Below are 22,735 nucleotides of genomic sequence, written 5' to 3'. Positions count from 1 at the left end.
ATATTTTCTCTGTTATGAGGATATGCGATGTCCCCTGAAACATGTTATCATGGAGTCAATCAACAGACACATCATTTTGTGCTTTGTGCAATGTGGGCTCAGGATGGGAAGCAAGGAAGAGGGGTCCAGTTTCAATTCTAAATTTCTTGACTTTTTTGCAAATGCCATACTATGGACATGACCCAAGCACTTCTCATAGTTTAGTTTGGTTTGTATTTTGTCATGGTTCATGGCGCTGCTTTCAGTATGGACCCACTAATACTCAGCTGTGTTTTGCTCGCTGTTCATGGTCATAGCATTCCTACAGAACATCATAACCTCTGCTTTAGTGCGTTGGAATTTTCGTATATTGGTCACTCTTGGGAATAGTGTACATTGGTAGAATGGCATTTACTGTATTCCTTGTGCTTTTTTGGGGGGTCTCAGACTTGTGCAGGGTATGTTTTGCAGTGAACGTACACAAGAGTGGCTATCAGGGCATGGTGGGCAGCACTCCAGGCTCCCGAAGCTGCAAATGCAGTGAACAGGAGTTAATAGTACCATAAATATGTTTTTTGCACACGGATTGCTGGGCATGACTTTAGTGAAAGTTATTCTACTGCAATGTCAACATAACTTTCACATGCCTGTTTAGGTTATTTGTAACAAGTGGTCATTTTTTTTCTTTCAAAAATTGATTGTAAATGTACAGCAGGAATATAATTGTACTGAAGATGCATTAGTTATGTTGTTGTACACACAGTTTCGCCTATCAAGCTGTTGACTTCCTTGGAAAACAGTAATGGCCAATCTCTCTGGGGAACTGCTTCCATTTTCCAATGAGCAATAATAAAGACAAATGAAGGTGTGTATTAGAAATAAATCTGTAGAAAATAACATCCACCCACCGCGAATCTTGAAAAGCTTACATTGTTCAAAATATTGATGTGCTGAGTGTGACTAAAATCTCTCCGAGCTAGTCCTCCAATAATCTGTGGTATGCTAATCTCTTAATTTAGGGAAACAAATCTCTTGTATGCTCATCCCATTTATTGTTTTCATAACATTAAATAGACTTGAAAATTGATATGGTTGCTCTGAAAAGAATCCAGCTGTGCTTGATGACCTGCCCAGAATCCTGAACTCAGTGTGTAGTTTTATGGGAGGAACAGATGCCAGAAGATTTATGATTTATGGTGCTAGCTGCTGCCAAAACTTTTGAACTGCAGACTGGGGCTAAGCAAAATCAAATGATGCCGTGAAATGAATTGACACTTAACATATTTTGTTAATTGTCAATGTACAGTTATGTTGATCACAAGTTGTTGCTAATGTACTGTTTTCTTAAGGGCCCTTGAACATGAAATGTGTTGAAACAGTGACAGGAAAAGGTATTCTTGGCAGGGTGTGTATAATACCATGCAGTACAATAACATTCTGTAGCACCTTTCTTAAGAATTGTACCTGAAATACTTCGCAACTTTACTGCAAACTATATAATTGCTCTGTTACACATATAAAAGCAGCAGAGGGAGAGAACATTAAGAGGAACTAGCAAAGAGGAAAATAGTTGTTTAGCTAGGATTTAAAAAGAGAGAAGCCTTATTTCTCATGTCACTTACACCAATATACATTGATGTCAGTGCAATTATTCGTGATTTACACTGGACTGAGGAGAAGCGATAATAGCAGCTTGTCGCAGACAATAGGGGATCCAGAGGAGAAGGTGTTTGCACAAGCAGTGTCAAGACTGTGTGACAAGACAGAAATGAGGCAAGCGTAGCACTAAGAAGTGACGGGGAGGGGAGTTCCTAAAGACATGGGCTTCCTTTTCATAATTTATTGTCAGTTGAGCTTCTGTTTTTATGCAGCTGCTAGTGTGGTGATTGGCATAGGTGTTTTTCTGCCCCCCTTCAGCCGCAGCTGAAATATTTTTAACCAGACATGATACTGTTATTAATTTACTCAGATTTAGGCTTCTGTGGGTTCAATGCACAGGGTCAAGGACTGGCCATGTTTCTGTACAATGCCTCTAATTGAATTAAATCCTGTATGAATGAAGTAGAATGGCTAACCACTATGCCACTTTATAACATGTACAGTGAAGTAAACACGAGGCTGCAGAACAGGAAGTGTTGGAGAAGAAATTGTGCAGACCTATACACTGCAGACATCCAGTCTAACTATTGTACTTATAATAAACAGCTTATTCGGAAACTAGTTCAATAGAAAGGAATTGCCCCCAAATTCAAGGGCTGACATAGCCGTTGAGCTTGTTTTCCAGAGGCTTTAAATAATGTCTAGTTGTGAACTTGCACTGAGCTTCAGATATTCCTGAAGGAGCTGAACCACTCCTGCACATACACCCTCCTATGTCTTGGCTGCAGTTGAAATTACTTGAGAACGAGATGTGCTAAACTACAGACAGTGGAACTTTCAACTTATCAACTTTCCAGAACAGAAAAAGTTGCTTAAAAAGAGAGAGAAAAAAACTAAGAAGTTGGTCAGAGTCCAAAAGAGCCTGATTACCAAAAGCCTATGTATTAACGACTTAGTAAACCCAGATCAGACAAGCTTGTGATAATATTAGATGGATTATGTAGCGGTCATACGAAGGACAGTGTTTCCCAGAAGTGAGCACATCCCAAGTCCTTCACTTCTATGACAGAACTGAGTGTGCACTTTAGTCTTGGCACATGACTTTAAACCCCTGATTCAGCGAGGCACCTGAGCACATGCTTGACTTTAAACCAGTGCGTATTCCCAGTGAAGTCAGTGGGACCGTTTGCACGCTTAAAGTTGAGTAGGTGGTTAAGTGTTTTACTAGATCAGGGCATAAACTCCCAACCTCCTGGCTGAGAGGCAAAATTGGACTGAACACAACTGAGGCTTGGTCTACAGTAGCAAATTAGGTCAGTATAACTAGGTGAGATGTGAAAAATCCACAGACCTGAGTGACGCAGCTAAACCAACCTAACCCATGGTGCAGACAGCGCAAAGCCGATGGGAGAATTCCCATCGTTCAGTCCTGATGTAATGTTATTAAGTCAGTGGAGTTACAGCAAAGATAAATTTGTGGTCATGTGCCCATGGGTTATCTTGCATATCTTTATTCTGATAAACTGTGTGGACTCAGAAGTGCTTAGCCTCTTATTACCAATAAACACTTCTGACGGTGAAAACTGTTTGTAGATTATCCATTCACTTAATGGCCATATGCGACTTCTTGAAAGTTCCAGTTTTGTTGCCTTGAACTGTCTCTGGAGATCTCTGCGGTGTCTCTCTTGGCAGTGGACACGTGATGTATTGATGCTGTTTGCTTTTAAGATAGCAGTTAAAACACGCTAGTCTTTAAAATGCATCCTTTGGCTGCTGGAAAGGACAAGGAATTCGCTGTTCACCTCCTGAGCCTACTAAATTGTGTGTGTTTGGGAGAAGGGTAGGGGATGTTCTTACTACACCTCTACCCCGATATAACACAAATTCAGATATAACGCGGTAAAGCAGCGCTCCAGGGTAGCGGGGCTGCATGCTCCGGCGGATCAAAGCAAGTTCGATATCACGCGCTTTCACCTATAACGCGGTAAGATTTTTTTGGCTCCCGAGGACAGTGTTATGTCAGGGTAGAGGTGTGTACTCCCAGCTTCCTGGCTTCTGCCAGATGTGTCTGTGGGCAGGATTCTCTGATTCTCAACCTCTGTTCCATGTTTTGGGTCCTTTTCTCCCATGAATAGTTCCTGTTGCTGATTGTGCTGCTGCTCATTCAGCAGCAGAGTGACACTGATTGTTCTGACTTGCAACTCTAAATAGCAGTGTGAAACTGGCCACATCCTTGTTAATCTCACTCTGCTTCTTTTTTTGTGAGGTCGGAGGGGGAGCAGCAAACGCACTTTTATAGTTTGCAGATTCAGGAAGACTTCTCTGCATTGGTTGACATTGGAAGGTTATCTTCCAGCCATCGAGGTTAGAAATGTAATCGTTTTCAACAATGAAGATTTAATTCTGCAGAAGTAGATGGTTTAGACTGCCCACTTGTCATGGCACGTTTATTACTCACTGCTGGTGAATTGGCGAGTGAATTTTTAAAGCTCTGACAGTTTTCATGGATGACCCAATTCTCATTATAACTAAGGGCATGATTTCTAAAGTGCACTAACATGTAGCATGTTAATTGGTCCATGCTGACCCTGCTGGTGTGCGCTAAAGGTTCCTTCCTACTGTTGCAAACGGCACTATGTTAAAGCACACCAGCAGGGTTTACACAGACCAGTTAACGCACAATATCTTAGTGTGCTTTCGAAATCAATCCCTTTTAGAGTGTATCACACACCCCATCTTCTAGATAATCCCCTAGGCTGCTTAAAGTGGATGTAAACTACATTTACCCTCAGTTTAAAACCCCTTCACACTTACAGAATGGTGTGACTCGAGGATCAGGCCCTTTTAAGTACAATTGTCTTGTTGCCCTGCAAAATCAGACTGCTGATCAGATCTGGCGATGTATTTCCAGTCCTCGACTAGTGAGTGCATGTTATGTCACCACGAGTGGTGGTGTTTATATTGAGGCAGCATCCAAAGACTTCAGTCAGTATCAGGGCCCTAGTGTGTGATAATCTCTGTAGACATGCATAGGGTGGCATGATCTCTGCACTTAAGAACTTACAGTTTAAAAAGAGATGGGGGCCAGATTGATCAGAATGGTGATGGGCACAGATCTTATTAGCTCCATTTCTTTTTATTTTCTTAAAATTATACATAATGCAACATTTTCTTTTCCCCTATGTGCAGGAAAAAATGAAGAAGTTAGTTTGTTGAGGAATGGAAATCCCCTAATTTTCTGAAATTTTAGCTTATGTATAAAGTTTGTGGCATAAGCTTCCAGGTCTGATATTTACCATCCTACCATCCCCTCCACTTCAGTGGGAGCCTGTGTCCCTGTATTTAGGCTGGGGTACATGAGCTGCATGTACGTCTGTGTTCCATGAGTGGGGACAGGGCTGGAGGGAGTGTGGTTAAAGGGAATAGCCAGTCTCTGCTTGATTCTACATTCTGGGCTATGGGAAAATGTGTGTTTGTGGGGCAGCTGGCAGTGAGGGAATTCCCTGGAAGCAAGGCCTTTATGTTCAGGGGAAAACAGGGCTCTGTATTTGGCATGAAACTCTGGAAATAGAAAAGATGACATCAGCTCCTTGAATCTCTCCCCTGCATGCAACTATATCAAGAACGTTTACAGTTGTTTGAATTTATTGTATGTCAGCAGAGTACTTATTCAAGCACAGTCCTATTCAAGGATGGCCTTATATAGTAATTATTTCAGCTTTACTTGTGTGCAGTGAGTTTGTGAATAATGAAATTGCAGCACAAAGTCATTCAGCTTCATCGTCCTGAGCCAGGAAAGAATGGAATTCAAAGTCACGGGTTGTCTTTTGTCAGTAGCATCGCAGTGTTGCTGACCTATTGCGCTTTATATTATGCCCGAGTTTTCCACAACAAGTGTGTTTAAGAATAGATTTTTCAAAAGGAGAATGAATCTGTTGATCGGTTCATTTGCACGTTACACTTTTTCAGGTAAATTGGAGCAGTGGGCAAAAATGCAAAAACACAGTTCAAGTCATTCACTATGGGGCAAATCCTGCCCATCCTTTTTGGTCTGAGAGAATCCCAGATGGAGCAAAACCATCATGGTTCAGCTATGGGAGGAATTTTCAATAAGTGCTCTGTGTTGGCCAAACTCCACTCGCTGTGAAGTCTGTGGTAAAACTCCTATTGACTTGAATGGGAGTAGAGTAGGCCAGTGCTGAGTGCTTTGGAAAATCCTACCCTATGGGAAGTGGAAGGAGGATTTGTGTGAACTGCTCAAGGCCTGTGTCAGGGTTCCGTGTGTAGGGAGGTGCAGGAGTGTTTTTAGTTGTGGGACAATAGAGGGTCAGTAAAGGTGTGGGAGCTCTGTCAGTGGGTCTGCTGCTAGCAGATCCTCTGTCCATTGATATCCCATATGGCGGGGGGCTACTACAGACTCTGGCCTACAGTGAGAGCCCTGCAGGGAGCTCTGCAGCCTGGCGTGTGTGCGAGGATGTATTTCTTAAAGGGCTGAGGCAAAACCCATTGAAATCAATGGGATAATTGGGGTTTGACTCAGTGCATACCTAACAATGGATAGGGCACCAAGGAGACAAATGATCAAACATAGTTTGGATCAAAGAGTTTGACAGTATTTAGATTTAAAAAAAAAAAAAAAGGAAAGGGATGAGCATTTTAGTGAAATGTAGGTGCGCTTTGTTGACTTCTATGAAATAACATTGCAGAAGGAAGAAGAGCAGAGTTAACCAGAAGAAAAGAATGGGGGCCAGAGAGAGAAAGGGGAAAAGAAAGGATCAGACATTTCCGTACATCCTTTTAAGGTGCAAAAATCTCTCTCTCCCGAGTGCAACAGAATTAATGTAGCTTGCCTATCTTTGAAGACATTTTCTTTTTTCCATTATGATGGCTAGGTCCAGTTGCTTAATTGTTAATTAAGCAGCTCAGTGAAGACAATTGCACTGCTCATGTTCATGGGTATGACTAGCGGGATTTTCCCCATTACCAGGATGATACTTCTGACTTCCACTTTGTGGAAGATGGAGAATCTGGCCCTGTGTGTAAGTGTTGCTGTGAAGGAATGTCCAGATTTCTGGTCACATGAAAGAATTGAGCAGGAAGGGAAGACTTATTTTTGAGGAAAGACAATAGGCTGATGTATCTGTTTCCAGTGAGGTCCCATATATTTCTAATATCAAATGATTACAGGGTGGTTTTTTTTGTAATTCTGCTCCTGTGAAGTGATTGTTGCTCCACAGAAGGAATTTCAGGGATGATACGGTAGATTTCTGTAATGCTGTTACTTTTTTCAGTACAGGCCATTAGGGACTGAAGATTTTTGAAGTTTAGGAGCAGCCTCGTTTGAATGTCATAGAGACAGCAAGATTAAGGACCTTTACACTGCAAGTCAAAGCAAGCCAGGCAGGTTTAATTCTTTAGGAAACCGCTTGACCTTCATATCAAGAGTTAAGAAATACAATTGAGGAATCATGCACACCCAGACCCTGGTCTTTGCCAAGAACTTTTGAAGCTCTCATGGAAGAATTGGGGCTTTCTCAAGCCAAGTGAAAGAAAAGAATAGTTTAAGTTATGGAAATTTTGTGTCAAGGCAACTGTTTATTTTTAATGACAGTATTTAAAAAAAAAAATCTTTTCACACTTGCAGTCAGATTGTCCCAGCAGGACATCTACTGTTGGAATTGTGAAATAACTGGTGCCAAGGGGATGAATATAGCCTGAACTCTTTATTCACACTCATTTTTTGTGCCTCAGATCTGATAAATCTCTCTAAGCCGTATCTTATCCAGATTTGCTTTTGTGCTTTTTGGTTTTAAAAAAAAGGGAAATTGGCACATGCAAATATGTTGTAATTGTTCCTGCTCGGTACTGGATCTGGAGATGCAGCAATAGAAACCACCAGCATGCAGGGTGGAGTAATAAAAACAAAACATAAAGGGAGGAAAAGCAGATGTCAGAGAGGGAGTTATTCCACCTTAAAGATGCCACGCACATAAGCACGCAAACAGAATCTTGACAAATTGCTATAGGCTGGGATTTTCAAAAGTGCAATGTGTTTACCTGTTCTGTTCATTCCCTCTGGGGCACCTGGCATTGGCCATTGTCGGAAGACAGAATACTGGGCTTGATGGACGTTTGGTCTGACCCAGTAGTTCTTATGTGTTGGCCTAACTCTTCTCCCACTGAAGTTTCTGGTAACAATCCCATTGACTCTTATGAGATCAGAGTTAGGCCAATACTGAGCATTTTCAAAGATCCCACCTTTAGTAGCGAAGGCCCCAATCCTGCAAACAGTTACACATGTGTTTAAAAGCAGCAAAGGATCCTGTGGCACCTTATAGACTAACAGACGTTTTGGAGCATGAGCTTTCGTGGGTGAATACCCACTTCGTCAGATGCATGCACATGCACATGTATCTGACGAAGTGGGTATTCACCCACGAAAGCTCATGCTCCAAAACGTCTATTAGTCTATAAGGTAACACAGGAGTCTTTGCTGCTTTTACAGATCCAGACTAACACGGCTACCCCTCTGATACTTGACAACATGTGTTTAAGTGGCTGAATAGTCCAATTGACTTAAATAGGCCTACTCATGAGAGTAAGTTTCCTTATTAGAAAAAACAGTGCTTTTATTGTGAATTTTTAACTGAAGGAATACCATGCTCTATTTAATTTCCTCACATTTTAAAAGGAGTATGGGAAAAATACCCATACTTAATAATATTCCCATTTAAATAGTCTCCACCTTTTCAAGTTGACACCTGGGTGAGGTGAGCAGAGTTAGTAGGAGACAGAATGGAGATGAATGGAGTTGGAAGCGTTCACGCGCTTGCTGCTGCTATCGTGGGACCAAATATGTTTTTAATTTGATGGCTCTGTATTGGAAAAAAAAAAAAGAGACCCAGATTCTTCCCTGCGCAACAGTCACTTTACAAAGCGTGAAAGCCAGGGCAGCCAGCATAGAAGCATCACCAGCAATGAGACTCTTCTGATGGTATAGAGCCAGTGTTGCGTTTCCTGCATCACTCTGCCTGCCTGCAGCCAGTTTAGTGGGTGTGGCTGGGGCTTTGGTGTGCTCTGACAATCCTTGGCTGTTGTAACAGGTCCCTTAGCACCCCTGGCAGCTGGCGTAAGCTAGAGCAGCTTTTTGGCTGCTGTAATGAATATTAATCATTGAACAAAACTGGAGGTCTTCCTTGCCAAATGTACTGTTACACAACTGTGAAACCCAATTAAAATGTATATTGGATTTAAGAGGATGAGATTAACTGGCTATACACTGAGAAAATTGCTACATAGTATGACTGAGTGAAGATGGCACCAGACTAGGATTCAGGAAGGCTGGGTTCAATTCCTAGTCAGGCAGAACTTGGGCAGGTTATTTAATCTACCTTGTGCCCCCGTTGCGTCTCTGGTACTTGGGGATGGTACCTCCCTACCTCACAGGGCTGTTGTGAGGATAATAAAATCAATTAGTGGTTGTGAGGTGCTTAGATACTGTAGTAATGAGGGCCAAGTGTATAGGTTTATTCCTTGCAACATATAAACATGTTGGAGGCTTGATATGCTCCTCCACTTCCATGACTGTAATCCTGCTTAGCCTGTCAGAACCAGCTTGTACTTCTGACTGCCTTACTCTTGCTGTTTCCTCTTAATCTACCATTGAGGGGTCAAAAAAAAAAATTGGGTGTTGAGAAGACTGTATTTGAACGACATCCACCTAACTCACGCAATGTAGCTGTATAGGTCCCAGGATATTAGAGAGACTTGTTCAGGTCAAGAAGAGCTTTGTGTAAGCTCGTCTCTCTCACCAACTGAAGGTGGTCCAATAAAAGATATTACCAAATCCGCGTGACTTGGCAGGCTTGTTGTATGCTGTCACAAAACCTCCCCTTTAATGTTGGGCCCATGTCAGAGCTAGGTTTATGATTCAGTTAAACATAGGGTCAAAGACTCAATACCTTGGACTCTTTTGTGATCTTTTGGCTGCCTATGGATGGATGGGCATGGTGCCTGCTCATGAGCTGGCTGGGGCTTTGTCTCATGGAATAAGAACTAGGGGTTGGTCTACACTGAAAAATTATGTTGGCATAGCTACCTTTCTCTGGGGTGTGAGACCTAGCCCTCTATAGAGACAGCAGTAGGCAGATGGAAGAATTCACCTCTCAGGGAGGTGCACTACCTTCAGCAAAAAGAGAGCCCCTCCTGTTGTTACAGTAAGTGTCTACACTGCTGTAGCATTTTAAGTGTAGATGGATGTAGACTAGGTAACAGTGGGTTTATATGGCTGGACTGTAAAGAACTTCCAGGACCATTTCCTGCAAAAGAAATATCTGTGGCTGCGAGATACTGGAATAGTGTCTCATGCTCCTTGACACGGGAGCACAGTGGTTGATACCACTGGGAAGTGAACTTTTCAAGCCCTCGCCACGTGGTCAAGAAAGGTTGGTTGCGATGCTGTATTTATATGTGCCAAAAGAGAGAGAGAAAAAAGTTTGTCATTCCTGAGATAAAACCTGGTGTGTGGCAAATAGCCAGGAAGGTTATGTGTGTCCTTTTCACAAACAGGCAAAATGAACTGTTGATCTTTCATGATCCACAGCCTTTGAATGATGATGTTTGGAGCTCAGGCAGAAATAAGGAGTAAAAATGTTGAAATTTGTCTCAATGTGGCTGAATGTTCTCTTTGAACATGCTCACTTGAGTGATTTTTTTTGTCATCCTTTCAGGGCATGTAGGAAAACCTGTGTTTCCATATCTGTCCACCTTTAAGCCTGCCTGTTTGTGACAAAAGGAATCAAAATGTGTGACAATGACCAGCATGCCTGATACCTGTGTTTTGTTTGCATGTCATGCCAGAATTACCAGAACATCCTTGTTTTTATAAAACCTGCTTTAAGGATGCTTTCTTCATGATATGAATTAAATAAACATTTTAAAAAAGAAGACTGGAAAATCAGATTCCATCATGGAAGGACCCCTGTTCGTGGGTCATCAGTAGTGTTTGAACCTGTACATGTCACACGCTAGCACTCATCTCTACCACCTGAGTTAAAGGAGAACAATTACCTGGTTGTGGACCAGCTACAAACATTTTGACAGCATCTTACACAAGTATTTGCTAGACATTAGTGGAATGCTGGAGATTGGGAATCTTGGGTTCTGAGCTTGACTCTGGTAGGGGGAGTGTTGTCTAATGGTTAACATGGTAGTTGCAAACAGCCTTGTAACAGGATAGCCATACTTGCTGTAGGTATGCCATGTGGTTCAGTTGGGTAAGACTAGGGTCTGTTATAGTAGAGGCCTGGGTTTTAGTCCTTGCTCTGGTTTAATGATCTTGCTTAGCCTGGTCAGTCAACTTATTTGTAAAATGGAGAATGATCCTTATCCTAAAAGTGAGTCACACACAAAGCATTAGTTAATGAAAAGGACTCTGAGATGCACAGAAATATCAAACAACAGTCAGTAGAGGTGAGATCAGAAACTCTGGTCTTCTGGCTGCCAGCTGAGTGCACCTTCCCCTAGGTTTAAGAGCATTCTGTGGTTGAATCATTCTCTCCCTCATCTTTGGGTGAGCATTAGTTGATTTGCTGGTGTAGCAGAAAAGGCTGCCTGGTTCAGCTGAAATGCAAAATGTCCCATAAAATCCAGTACACTTGAGATCTCTGGGCATTCCTGTTGTGCGTTACATGGGGACTAATGCCAAAACTTGGTATATGTGCTTTGACACTGACCCAAAGCCCATTGAAAGATTCCCATTGATTTCACTGGGCTTTGGATCATGCACTTTTGGATTGTACATTAGGATTAGGGTCCATGGGAAATAAATTTAGGAAGCTACACAGAAATTCCAAGGCCATAACCAGACATTAATATTTGTTCTGAATAGAGTCCAAAGTTAACATATTAGTCCCTGTGGTACAATGCTTAGGAAATAGAACAGAATAAACAGGTGCGTAAGAATTTGCAAGATCAGGTCCCTATTTTTATTGCAGAAACATCCATTGTGTTCTCACAGTGCACACGCATGTGAAATCTGTACATTTTTAAAAATATATGCATGTGACAAGGGACCCACTGCTCCCATTCTGAAAGGTTGGGGAAGAAAAGGCGTCTCATCCCAGTGAACTCCCTTTTCTCTGGGCCTGTCGGACTTTTTCTTTCGTCTGCTTCTTCCCCCACTGCACTTTCGTCCTGTGCTCTTTGATCCAGTCTCCTTGTTAATGGGCCAGTTAGCTCATTAGCTACCCAATCATGATCTGATACGGTAATCAGGAACTCCTCTCCTTAATCAGGCCGTCCCTGTGGCCTAATTGGTTTAAACAGTGACCAGAGTGGTGGTTGAGTTGCTGGTTCCCAGCACTCTGCCCCATTGCGTTTGTGAAAAACATGTGCATTGTTCATTCTTGTCTCACTCTTTGGAGTGATCTCAGTTTCTGATGTTGTATTTAGAAAGCTTATTCATATTTTGATCTTCTCTCCTCTCCCCAATTTCTCCCCTCCCCACCCATAGATACTGAAGCAGTCATGCACAGAGATTTTATATTTGGAACCATCAAGTGTCTGCGTGGGAGGTAAGTTATTAGAAATGGAAAATAATATACAAATAATTATGATAGCGCTGTTTTCCGCTTTGTGTAAAATGTGTAGCTAAAACTCCACTAGACAGAAAAGGAATTAAGGAAAGATGGGGTTCTTCCTTCTCCCTCCCCGTTTGGAGGGTTCTCCTCTAACTCCGCCTCTTGCGGCCTAGGATAAATGCAGTGGAAAAATTTTGAGGGATGGACAGACAGCTCCCACTATCAATCCTCTGTCTGGCAATTCCATATTGTCCAGTGAATGACAAACTGAGCAATGTTGTTGTTACCATTATCAGTAGTTATTTGTATTGAGATAGCATCTAGGAATCTAGTCATGGACTAGACTCTGTACAAACACATTGTAGTCATAGTCCAGAAACTCATGTGGCAATAGATTGCACATTCTTTGAACCATCATGCTAGTCTCAAAGCCATGCATTTTACTACCCAACTTTCCACCTTAAAGGTATACACAGTTTTCCATATCAAATGAAATGGATCAAGTTACATTTCAAGTCACAGAAATATGTTACAGTAAACAAATACTGTAACTGTCCAATGAGAGAGTTATTTTTTCAGAAGTTAAAAATAGTCACAAAACTTTGTTTATCTGATATTCACTATGTGTGGTGAATGAAGTTGAATTAGAGATGGGCTTATAAGTTCTGTGAAACCTTGCAATTAGTCAAACGAAATCAGAATTACAGTAAATCAGTTTCCTTCACTAAGGGACTAGCAGAATCTGTCACGGAAGCTATACTGTTGCTCTTGCATTCAGGGTAATGATATATTCACATGTAACTCCATGTACAGCTGCTATGATCATTTTGATTTTTAAAGTCCTGATAAGTGTAATCACATACATTCATAATAATTTTTACCATGCCATGGACATGGGCTTTCAACTTTTTTCCATATGATTCTGAAAACAGCGATTTGCTGATTTAGAGTCATAGACTTTAAGGTCAGAAGGGACCATTATGATGTATTACTAGAAGAAATATATGTTAAAATGCTAGAGAGTAATTACACAAAATTGCAGCCCAGACTTGAAAGGCAGTGCAAGTGTTAATTTCCCCCGAGTTTGACCTATTCCAAGTTTTTTTTTCTTTGCCTCGTTCTGATTTCACAATCCACACATGCTTTGCATTCATGGAAAATAAGGTTATTGCAAAATCTTTTTATTTTGTTGTTTTGTAAAAAAAAAAAAAAATTTACAAAAGTTACTGGATTAACTGGATTCAGAGCAATGGTTTAAATAAAGAAAGACTCTTTAGTCACTGAAAGAGAACTTCGTGATCACCATCCAGTTTTCAGAACAAATTCAAGCCAGCCAATATCTGATGCTCTCAAAGGGCCTGATGCAAAGTGCACTGTAGTCAACAGGAATCTTTCCACTGACTCCAAAGAGTTTTGTATCAGGCCCATCTACCATATATTGTAGTAGCTTAATAAGAACCTGTAGGCTTGCTGTGCTTTACATAATATCTCGCTTGTGGGGCTGAGACCCATGAAGTTGACCTTTCCATTGCAGAGCAATATGGAAATATGGCCTCACCTTAGTTGCTAGGTGGGCATATGCATTTCAAAGACCTGTAGGCATAGAAACAAAACTACTCTGTCACTGCAGATGACTCTCTCTAGGTAAAATGTGAGGCACATTGGGGCACTGTAGCAAGGTGGCATGAGTAGGTTTGCGGTGTTACTGCCTGTGCTGTCCCTTTTTTGTAGCTAGATGACTTCAGACTCGACTGGTATAAACCTAGCTCCTGCCACACCCGCTAAAGGCTGATAATTTTATGTTTTCAGAGGAGTTTCATGTTGTCCTCAGAGGCAGTGGCTTCACACTGGGCAGAAAACAAGAGAGTGTTACTTGCACCTACCATGTAAACGGCACAACCATTAGTAAGTATCAAAGTCTAAGGTAAACTGCAGTGAATCCAGGATAAATCACCACAAGTGTCTGCCATAGACATTTTATTTTTCCTGCTGTGAATTTTCTCTGTTACTTCTCTATTTTATGCAAATCGAAAGGGAGGAGGGATGAAGTGAAATAATAAAGGAAGGAACTGGGATGGCTCAGAGGACTGGTAATGGGGTATAAGTGTTTTTGCCTCTTGTCAGTGATTTGAATCCAGTCCAGGTTGGTATTAGCCACAGGCTGTTGTTAATGTCTGGCCATCCAGCAGCCTGTAGAAAATAAGTTGGTGGTGTCAATTTGGGTCCTAATGGGCAGGTCAAACATAGGAGAAAACATCACCACAACTTGCATTGACTGGCAATCCATTCTTGGCTCTCTCAGCAGAGACGCTAAGGAATGGGCCCACATTCTCAGCCCAAGAGATGGTTGTTCCAGGTCACACTTGAGTTACATTGGTGGCTTGTGGTGTCATTGTCAAAGTGTCACCTGTTTGAGGTACAGAGAAGGAAATCCAGTTCCCTATAAAAACACTGGCCATCCCTGCCTGGCAGTGGAACCTCTGTGGTTCTGCTCAAGGAGGTGGCTAAGCCACACGGCTCATGCAGGAAATGCGTGCCCCTTTTGGCACAGAGTCCAGCATAAAAGTACTAGCTTTATTAGTATAAGCACCAGTATAAAAGTACTTATTCCAGTTCAGGAAGCGGACTAAGCTATACCAGAATAAGGCACCTTTATGCTGATGTAACAGTGTTCACATTAGGGCTTTTACTGCTATAACTATTTTGATTATAACCAAAAAAATAAATAAAATCACGCTCAACTGAAATAATGATGCTGGTAAAACTTTTAAGTGTAGACCAGGCCTAAGAAAAGCAACCAGAGAGAGGAAAAAGGGTTTTGCAGAATGTATTAGTGCATTCAAGTTTTAACTGATTGTACATCAGGATAGACCTACATGGGTTATATAATAATTATTTCACTTTTGATGGTAAGAGGTAATGTGAGCATTGTAGTGCAAATATTATGCACACGTGAGAGTACATCATAAGATTAACGGAATGGTATGAAAATTATTTTAACATTGCCATAATTTGTGTAAAAATAATTGACATAAGTGACCTGCTGGAGTTCTGCTGTGAAATTCCCAATAATTATAGCAAATAATTAGATCTGCGCATGGAAGTTCTGCTTAGCAATTTGAAAAATGAACTCCATACAGCCATAAGGTGTGGATAGCAGTGGCTTCATGCGCTAGTTTCACCTCTAGGATTTGTGTATAAAAAAGGTGATTGCAGATAAAAACACCTTTCTATATACCCTTTTCAGTTCCAAGGGAACAGTTTTTTCTACATTATATTTTTTGCTTTTATTAATATTCATAATTAGCCAGATCCTACAGTGTTTAGTTCTTACTCAGGCAAAACTCCAGTTGACTTCAGTGGGCGTGATGCCTGAGTGAAGGACTGCAGGAGCTGATCCATAGTCAGACGAGCTCTTAATGAGAGAGAGAGCAGAGTTTATTCTACACAGCTCTTAGAAACTTCAGTTAAACAAATTATAAGGGAAAGAGAATGTAAATTTTCAGAAAAACACTCAGGGCCTAATTCTTTGTTGCCCTTCATCGTATGCGGTCATTTGCACCAGTGCAAAGGAAATGTAAAAGGCTTCTGTTTTGATTCAGTAATGTTTTACACCCACTTTGTACTGGTACAAATGACTACAGGCTGGGCCCTCCTAGTAAACATCTGCTCTTTTTGATGTTCGGGAACCAAAGTGAATAGCTAATGGATTTTGCATCTGAAGAAGTGAGGTTTTTTAACCCACGAAAGCTTATGCCCAAATAAACTGGTTAGTCTTTAAGGTGCCACCGGACTCCTTGTTGTTTTTGCGGATACAGACTAACATGGCTACCCCGATACTTGCCTTAAGAAGTAAATATCCTTAAAAATAAACCGTGATTGCAAAATGAGTGAAGAGTGGGCGTATAGAATAAAACACAAGGATTTTGAGTAGTTTCTAATTTATACAGTGCACTTACTTTCCCCCAGATTCCCATCTTCCTGTACACAAATGTGGTTCTATCACATTTGTTCCACTCTTCAGGATATGAGGTCCTGATCATGTGCATTTGTTAAAGGTCTCACAGAACAGTTTGTAAGAGTAAATGTGCTAGCCCAGGTGGTCTGGCTAAAGTCAAATTGGGTAATTACGTTCTGTCTATATAAATTGTCCTTCCATTTCAACTCAACATGACATTCTGACTTCCTGTCATTAACTTGTGCTGATTTGCTCTGACTGTACAGTATAAACAAGTTGTGTGATCTAGGTCAGAAGTGGCTACAATTCAGAGGAGAGTGGAGTAATTCTTGCACATATGGCTACAGTATTCTGGTAAAACTCAGTTATCCAGATGGCTCGGGGAACATTTGAAACATTTAGATCATTGTAGTTGCAGAGGAACAAAATTGACTTTATTTATTCTTTATACACATTTCAGATTTGGGAGAAATATCTGAAGGTTTTGGAAATATGAGTGTAATAACCTTAGTCCCAGATTTGGACCTTAGCGTCCAAAATATGGGGGTTAGCATGAAAACCTCCAAGCTTAGTTACCAGCTTGGACCTGGTACCTGCTGCCACCACCCAAAAAATTAGAGTGTTTTGGGGCACTCTGGTCCCTCTGAAAAACCTTCCCTGGGGACCCCAAGACCCAAATCCCTTGAGTCTCACAACAAAGGGAAATAATCCTTTTTCCCTTCCCCCCTCCAGGTGCTCCTGGAGAGATACACAGACACAAGCTCTGTGAACCCAAACAGAGTGAATCTCCCTCTCTGTTCCCAATCCTGGAAACAAAAAGTACTTTCCTATTCCCCCAGAGGGAATGCAAAAATCAGGCTAGCAATCCAACACACAGATCTCCCCGATTCCTTCCTCCCACCAATTCCCTGGTGAGTACAGACTCAATTTCCCTGAAGTAAAGAAAAACTCCAACAGGTCTTAAAAGAAAGCTTTATATAAAAAGAAAGAAAAATAAGTACAAATGTTCTCTCTGTATTAAGATGATACAACACAGGGTCAATTGCTTAAAAGAATATTGAATAAACAGCCTTATTCAAAAAAATACAAATCAAAGCACTCCAGCACTTATATTCATGCAAATACCAAAGAAAAGAAACCATATAACTTACTATCTGATCTCTTTGTCCTTACACTTGCAAACAGAAGACTAGAAAAAAGAAACTACTTCTCCAAAGCTCAGAGAAAGCAGGCAGGCAGAAAACAAAGACTCAGACACACAATTCCCTCCACCCAAAGTTGAAAAAATCCGGTTTCCTGATTGGTCCTCTGGTCAGGTGCTTCAGGTGAAAGAGACATTAACCCTTAGCTATCTGTTTATGACACGCCCCCCAAATTGCAGACAGTGGGGAAGCTCACTGGCGGCGATTTCCTTCTAGAACTTGAAAATAAACAGATTAATACAACACATAGGCCTTTACATATACTCCTAAGTATATAACTAACAGACTTCTACATTTTAAGAACACTTTTTAACTACTGAATTCTGGGAAACTCTCACGGGAGAGTGCATCAGCTACTTTGTTAGAAGCTCCTGTGATGTGTTGAATTTCAAAATCAAAATCTTGGAGAGCTAAACTCCAACGAAGAAGTTTCTTGTTGTTCCCCTTGGCAGTATGAAGCCACTTTAGTGCAGCATGGTCAGTTTGTAGTTGGAACCGCCGTCCCCAAACATATGGGCGTAGCTTTTCCAGGGCGTACACAATGGCATAGCATTCCTTTTCACTGACTGACCAGTGACTTTCCCTCTCAGACAGTTTCTTGCTGAGAAACACGACAGGATGGAAGTTGTGATCTGTTGCTTCCTGCATGAGCACCGCTCCTATACCACGCTCAGATGCATCTGTGGTTACTAGGAATGGCTTGTCAAAATCCGGGGCCCTGAGCACGGGGTCAGACATGAGCATCGCCTTAAGCTGGGTAAAGGCCTTTTGACACTCATTAGTCCACTTAACGGCATTTGGCTGGGTCTTTTTGGTCAGGTCGGTCAATGGGGCAGCGATTTGGCTGTAGTGTGGTACAAATCGCCTGTAGTATCCGGCCAAGCCTAAGAAGGATTGGACCTGCTTCTTGGACCGTGGGACAGGCCACTTTTGGATAGCATCCACCTTGGCCTGTAGGGGGTTAATGGTTCCTCGACCCACCTGGTGCCCCAGGTAAGTCACTCTGTTTTGGCCTATTTGACACTTTTTGGCCTTAACAGTTAGTCCTGCCTGCCTGATGCGCTCAAAGACCTTTTCCAGGTGTAGTAGGTGTTCGGGCCAGGAGTCTGAAAAAATGGCCACATCATCGAGGTAGGCAACTGCAAATTCTCCCAGTCCAGCTAGTAGACCATCTACCAGCCTCTGGAAGGTGGCGGGTGCATTTCGAAGGCCGAAAGGAAGGACATTGAATTCATACACCCCCGCATGGGTGACGAATGCTGACCTCTCCTTGGCAGGTTCATCTAGCGGTACTTGCCAGTACCCCTTGGTTAAGTCTATTGTAGAGATGAACTGGGCACGTCCCAACTTTTCCAATAGCTCATCGGTGCGTGGCATTGGATAGTTGTCCGGACGAGTTACCGCATTTAGCTTACGGTAGTCCACGCAAAAGCGTATTTCCCCATCTGGTTTGGGTACCAGAACCACTGGAGATGCCCATGCACTGGTAGATGGGCGGATTATACCCATCTGTAGCATGTTCTGGATCTCCCGTTCTGTAGCAGCTTGGGCATGAGGAGACACTCGGTAGGGTGGGGTTCTGATTGGGTGAGCATTACCTGTATCAATGGAGTGGTATGCCCGTTCAGTCCGTCCTGGGGTGGCTGAGAACAATGGGGCGAAGCTAGTGCACAGCTCCTTGATTTGCTGCCGCTGCAGACGTTTCATAGTGGTTGAGAGGTTCACCTCTTCCACGCCACCGTCTTTTTTCCCGTCGTAGTAGACACCGTCAGGCCACTCAGCATCCTCTCCCTGGACTGTAAACTGACAAACCTGTAAGTCTCTGGAATAGAAAGGCTTGAGAGAATTAACATGGTACACTTTAGGCTTTAGTGAGGAATTGGGAAATGCTATGAGGTAGTTTACAGCTCCCAGGCGCTCTTGGACCGTGAATGGCCCTTCCCATGATGCTTCCATCTTATGGGCCTGTTGCGCCTTCAAGACCATAACCTGGTCTCCTACCTTGAAGGAACGTTCTCTGGCATGTCTGTCATACCAGGCCTTTTGCTCTTCTTGAGCATCCTTTAGGTTCTCTCTAGCAAGGGCTAAAGAGTGTCGGAGGGTGCTTTGTAGGTTGCTTACAAAGTCCAGAATGTTAGTTCCTGGAGAAGGCGTAAACCCCTCCCATTGCTGCTTCACCAACTGTAATGGCCCCTTAACCTCGTGACCATACACAAGTTCAAATGGTGAAAACCCTAAACTGGGATGTGGTACAGCCCTGTAGGCAAACAGCAACTGCTGCAACACTAGGTCCCAATTATTGGAGAATTCGTTGATGAATTTTCGTATCATGGCCCCCAAAGTTCCATTGAACCTTTCCACCAGGCCATTGGTTTGATGGTGGTACGGGGTGGCAACCAAGTGATTCACCCCATGAGTTTCCCACAGTTTTTCCATGGGCCCTGCCAGGAAATTAGACCCTGAATCTGTAAGGATGTCGCAGGGCCAACCTACCCTGGCAAAGATGTCTGTTAGGGCCAGGCACACAGTGTTAGCCCTGGTGTTGCCTAGAGCGACTGCTTCTGGCCATCAGGTAGCAAAGTCCACTAAAGTCAGTACGTACTGCTTTCCTCTGGGCGTCTTTTTTGGGAAAGGGCCCAGAATATCCACAGCTACTCGCTGAAATGGGACCTCAATTATGGGGAGTGGCTGGAGAGGGGCCTTGACCTGGTCTTGAGGCTTACCCACTCTTTGGCATACCTCACAAGACCGGACATACTTGGCAACGTCCTTGCCCATCCCCTCCCAGTGGAAGGACTTCCCCAACCGGTCCTTGGTTCGGTTCACCCCAGCATGGCCACTGGGATGATCATGGGCTAAGCTTAAGAGCTTCCCCCGGTACTTAGTTGGAACCACCAACTGTTTTTGCGGCTGCCATTCTTCCCGGTGTCCACCAGAAAGAATTTCCTTGTATAAAAGTCCTTGGTCTATAACAAACCGGGATCGATTAGAAGAGCTGAGAGGCGGTGGGGTGCTCCGTGCCGCCGCCCAAGCTTTCTGAAGGCTGTCATCCGCTTCCTGCTCAGTCTGGAACTGTTCCCTTGAGGCTGGGGTCACCAGTTCTTCCTCAGACTGTGGACTTGGGCTTGGTCCCTCTGGAAGCGATGTAGGTGATGGGGTTGTTTCCGTTGCTGGTGAACCGCTCTCCGCTGGTGCACCTGAGGGTATTTCAGGCTCTGGCTGAGCCTTTTGGGTATGGCTGTCTGTTGCTTCTGCCAGTTTTGGCTCGCTGGCGCCCTCTGGCGTTGAGTTTGAAGATGTAGTTGCACTTGCTGGTGCTGGTTGCTGTTCCAGTTCTGGGCCTGGGACTGGAGATGCTGTGGCTGTTTCAGTGGTAGGCATGGAATCCGGGTCCACTACCTCTGTCTGGGTCTCTGGTAACACAGACGGGGCCTCTGTGGACGGTTCAGGAACAGGAATGGGTCTGGAAGCTTGCCTGGTTTGGCTACGTGTAACCATTCCCACTCTCTTGGCCCGCCTCACCTGGTTGGCCAAGTCTTCCCCCAGTAGCATGGGGATAGGATAATTGTCATAGACTGCAAAAGTCCACATTCCTGACCAGCCCTTGTACTGGACAGGCAGTTGAGCTGTAGGCAAGTCTACAGCTTGTGACATGAAGGGGTAAATTGTAACTTTGGCCTTTGGGTTGATGAATTTGGGGTCAACGAAGGATTGGTGGATAGCTGACACTTGTGCCCCCGTGTCTCTCCACGCAGTAACCTTCTTTCCGCCCACTCTCAAATTTTCCCTTCGCTCCAAGGGTATTTGAGAGGCATCCGGGCCTGGGGATCTTTGGTGTGATGGTGGTGTAATGAATTGCACTCGCATGGTGTTCTTTGGACAGTTGGCCTTGATATGTCCCAGTTCATTACACTTAAAGCATCTTCCATCTGATGGGTCACTGGGCCGAGGTGAGTTACTGGAGACTGGTGAGGTTGAAGGGTAGGGTATCTGTGGCTTTACTTGGGTGGTATGTGGGGTCTTTGGCTGTCCTCGGTTGTAGGGTTTATGGTCTGTGTGCCCCCTGGGGTAATCGTTCCCCTTGACAGTAGCTTTCTTGCTTTCTGCCAGTTCCATCCATTTGGCTCCAATCTCCCCCGCCTCAGCGATATTCTTGGGGTTTCCATCTTGTATGTACCGTGTGATGTCTTCAGGAACACCATCCAAGAACTGCTCCATTTGTATGAGGAGGTTCAGTTCTTCCAAGGTTTGAATGTTGTTTCCTGTTAGCCAGGCCTCATAGTTTTTTGCAATGTAGTAGGCGTGTTTGGGAAATGACACCTCTGGTTTCCACTTTTGGGTTCTGAAGCGCCGACGGGCATGATCTGGGGTTATCCCCATCCTGTATCTGGCCTTGGTTAGAAAAAGTTTATAGTCATTCATTTGCTGCTTAGGCATTTCAGCTGCCACCTCTGCTAAAGGTCCACTGAGGTGTGGCCTTAATTCTACCATGTATTGGTCTTCGGGGATGCTGTACCCAAGACAGGCTCTTTCAAAGTTTTCCAAGAAGGCCTCGGTGTCATCACCTGCCTTGTAGGTGGGAAATTTCCTGTGCTGTGGAGCAATATTTGGCGCCGGGTTGTTAGGGTTGGCTGGCACAGGCAGCCCAGCTTTTGCCATCTCCAGTTCATGTTTTCTCTGTTTTTCCTTCTCTTCATTCTCTTTTTGTTGTTTTTCCATTTCTTTTTGTTGTTTTTCCATTTCTTTTTGGTGTTTTTCCATGTCTCGGCGGTGGGCCGCCTCCTCTTCTTCTTGCTTCCTTCTGTGGGCCAACTCATCTTCTGCTTGTTTCCTTCGGTAGGCCACCTCTTCTTCTTCTAGTTTTCTTTTGTGTGCTGCCTCTTTGGCTGCCTCTTTGGCTGCCTGTTCTCTTTGGTAGGCTGCCTCTTTGGCTGCCTGTTCTCTTTGGTAGGCTGCCTCTTTGATCTGTTCTTCTCTTTCTTTCATCTCCATCTCTTTTTGTTTTATTTCCAGTTGTCGCCTGTGTTCAGCTTCTTTGATTTGTTCTTCGGCGTCAATTTTTGCCTTAGAAGTCATGGTTCCTGTTTTCTTGTGTTGGGGTGCCCTCCGGTGTTTATCTTCTGAACTGCAGGTTCTCTGTTGCCTCCTGAAGTCTGCCTAGCAACAGTGCCTTTAGCTAATTTTCCTTTTCTCTCTCTAGCTAATGTTCAATGAAGGGAAACCAGAAAAACCACTTTATTTGCATGCCTATAAGTGCTGGTACTTGCCTCCTAATGGGAGGGCTATTGCATGACAAAAGACCCTTAACATGCAAGCCACAAACTGCGAGAGAGAGCAGAAAAAAAAATTCTCTCTGGTTCCCTTTTAAAACCAACTGCTTCTCTCTGCTAAAAAGCCCTTAGCAGAGAAAAGAAAAA

General features: G+C 43.2%; 1 protein-coding gene across 2 annotated transcripts in view; it reads left to right on the top strand.

Annotated features, from left to right (window-relative positions):
* The window catches only part of ANTXR2 (ANTXR cell adhesion molecule 2), a 168,541-nt gene that overhangs the window by 25,792 nt on the left and 120,014 nt on the right, over nucleotides 1-22,735 (top strand). For both annotated transcript variants that reach the window (XM_050945162.1, XM_050945161.1), the window contains exons 8-9: nucleotides 12,092-12,152; nucleotides 13,968-14,063. In XM_050945162.1, the coding sequence (XP_050801119.1) occupies nucleotides 12,092-12,152; nucleotides 13,968-14,063 (157 nt within the window). The remainder of the gene's footprint in view (nucleotides 1-12,091; nucleotides 12,153-13,967; nucleotides 14,064-22,735) is intronic.

This window comes from Gopherus flavomarginatus, chromosome 3, assembly GCF_025201925.1.
Source record: "Gopherus flavomarginatus isolate rGopFla2 chromosome 3, rGopFla2.mat.asm, whole genome shotgun sequence".
Lineage (NCBI taxonomy): Eukaryota > Metazoa > Chordata > Testudines > Testudinidae > Gopherus > Gopherus flavomarginatus.
Note: the sequence above shows the minus strand (reverse complement) of the source record. Positions and strands in the feature narration are given on the sequence as shown.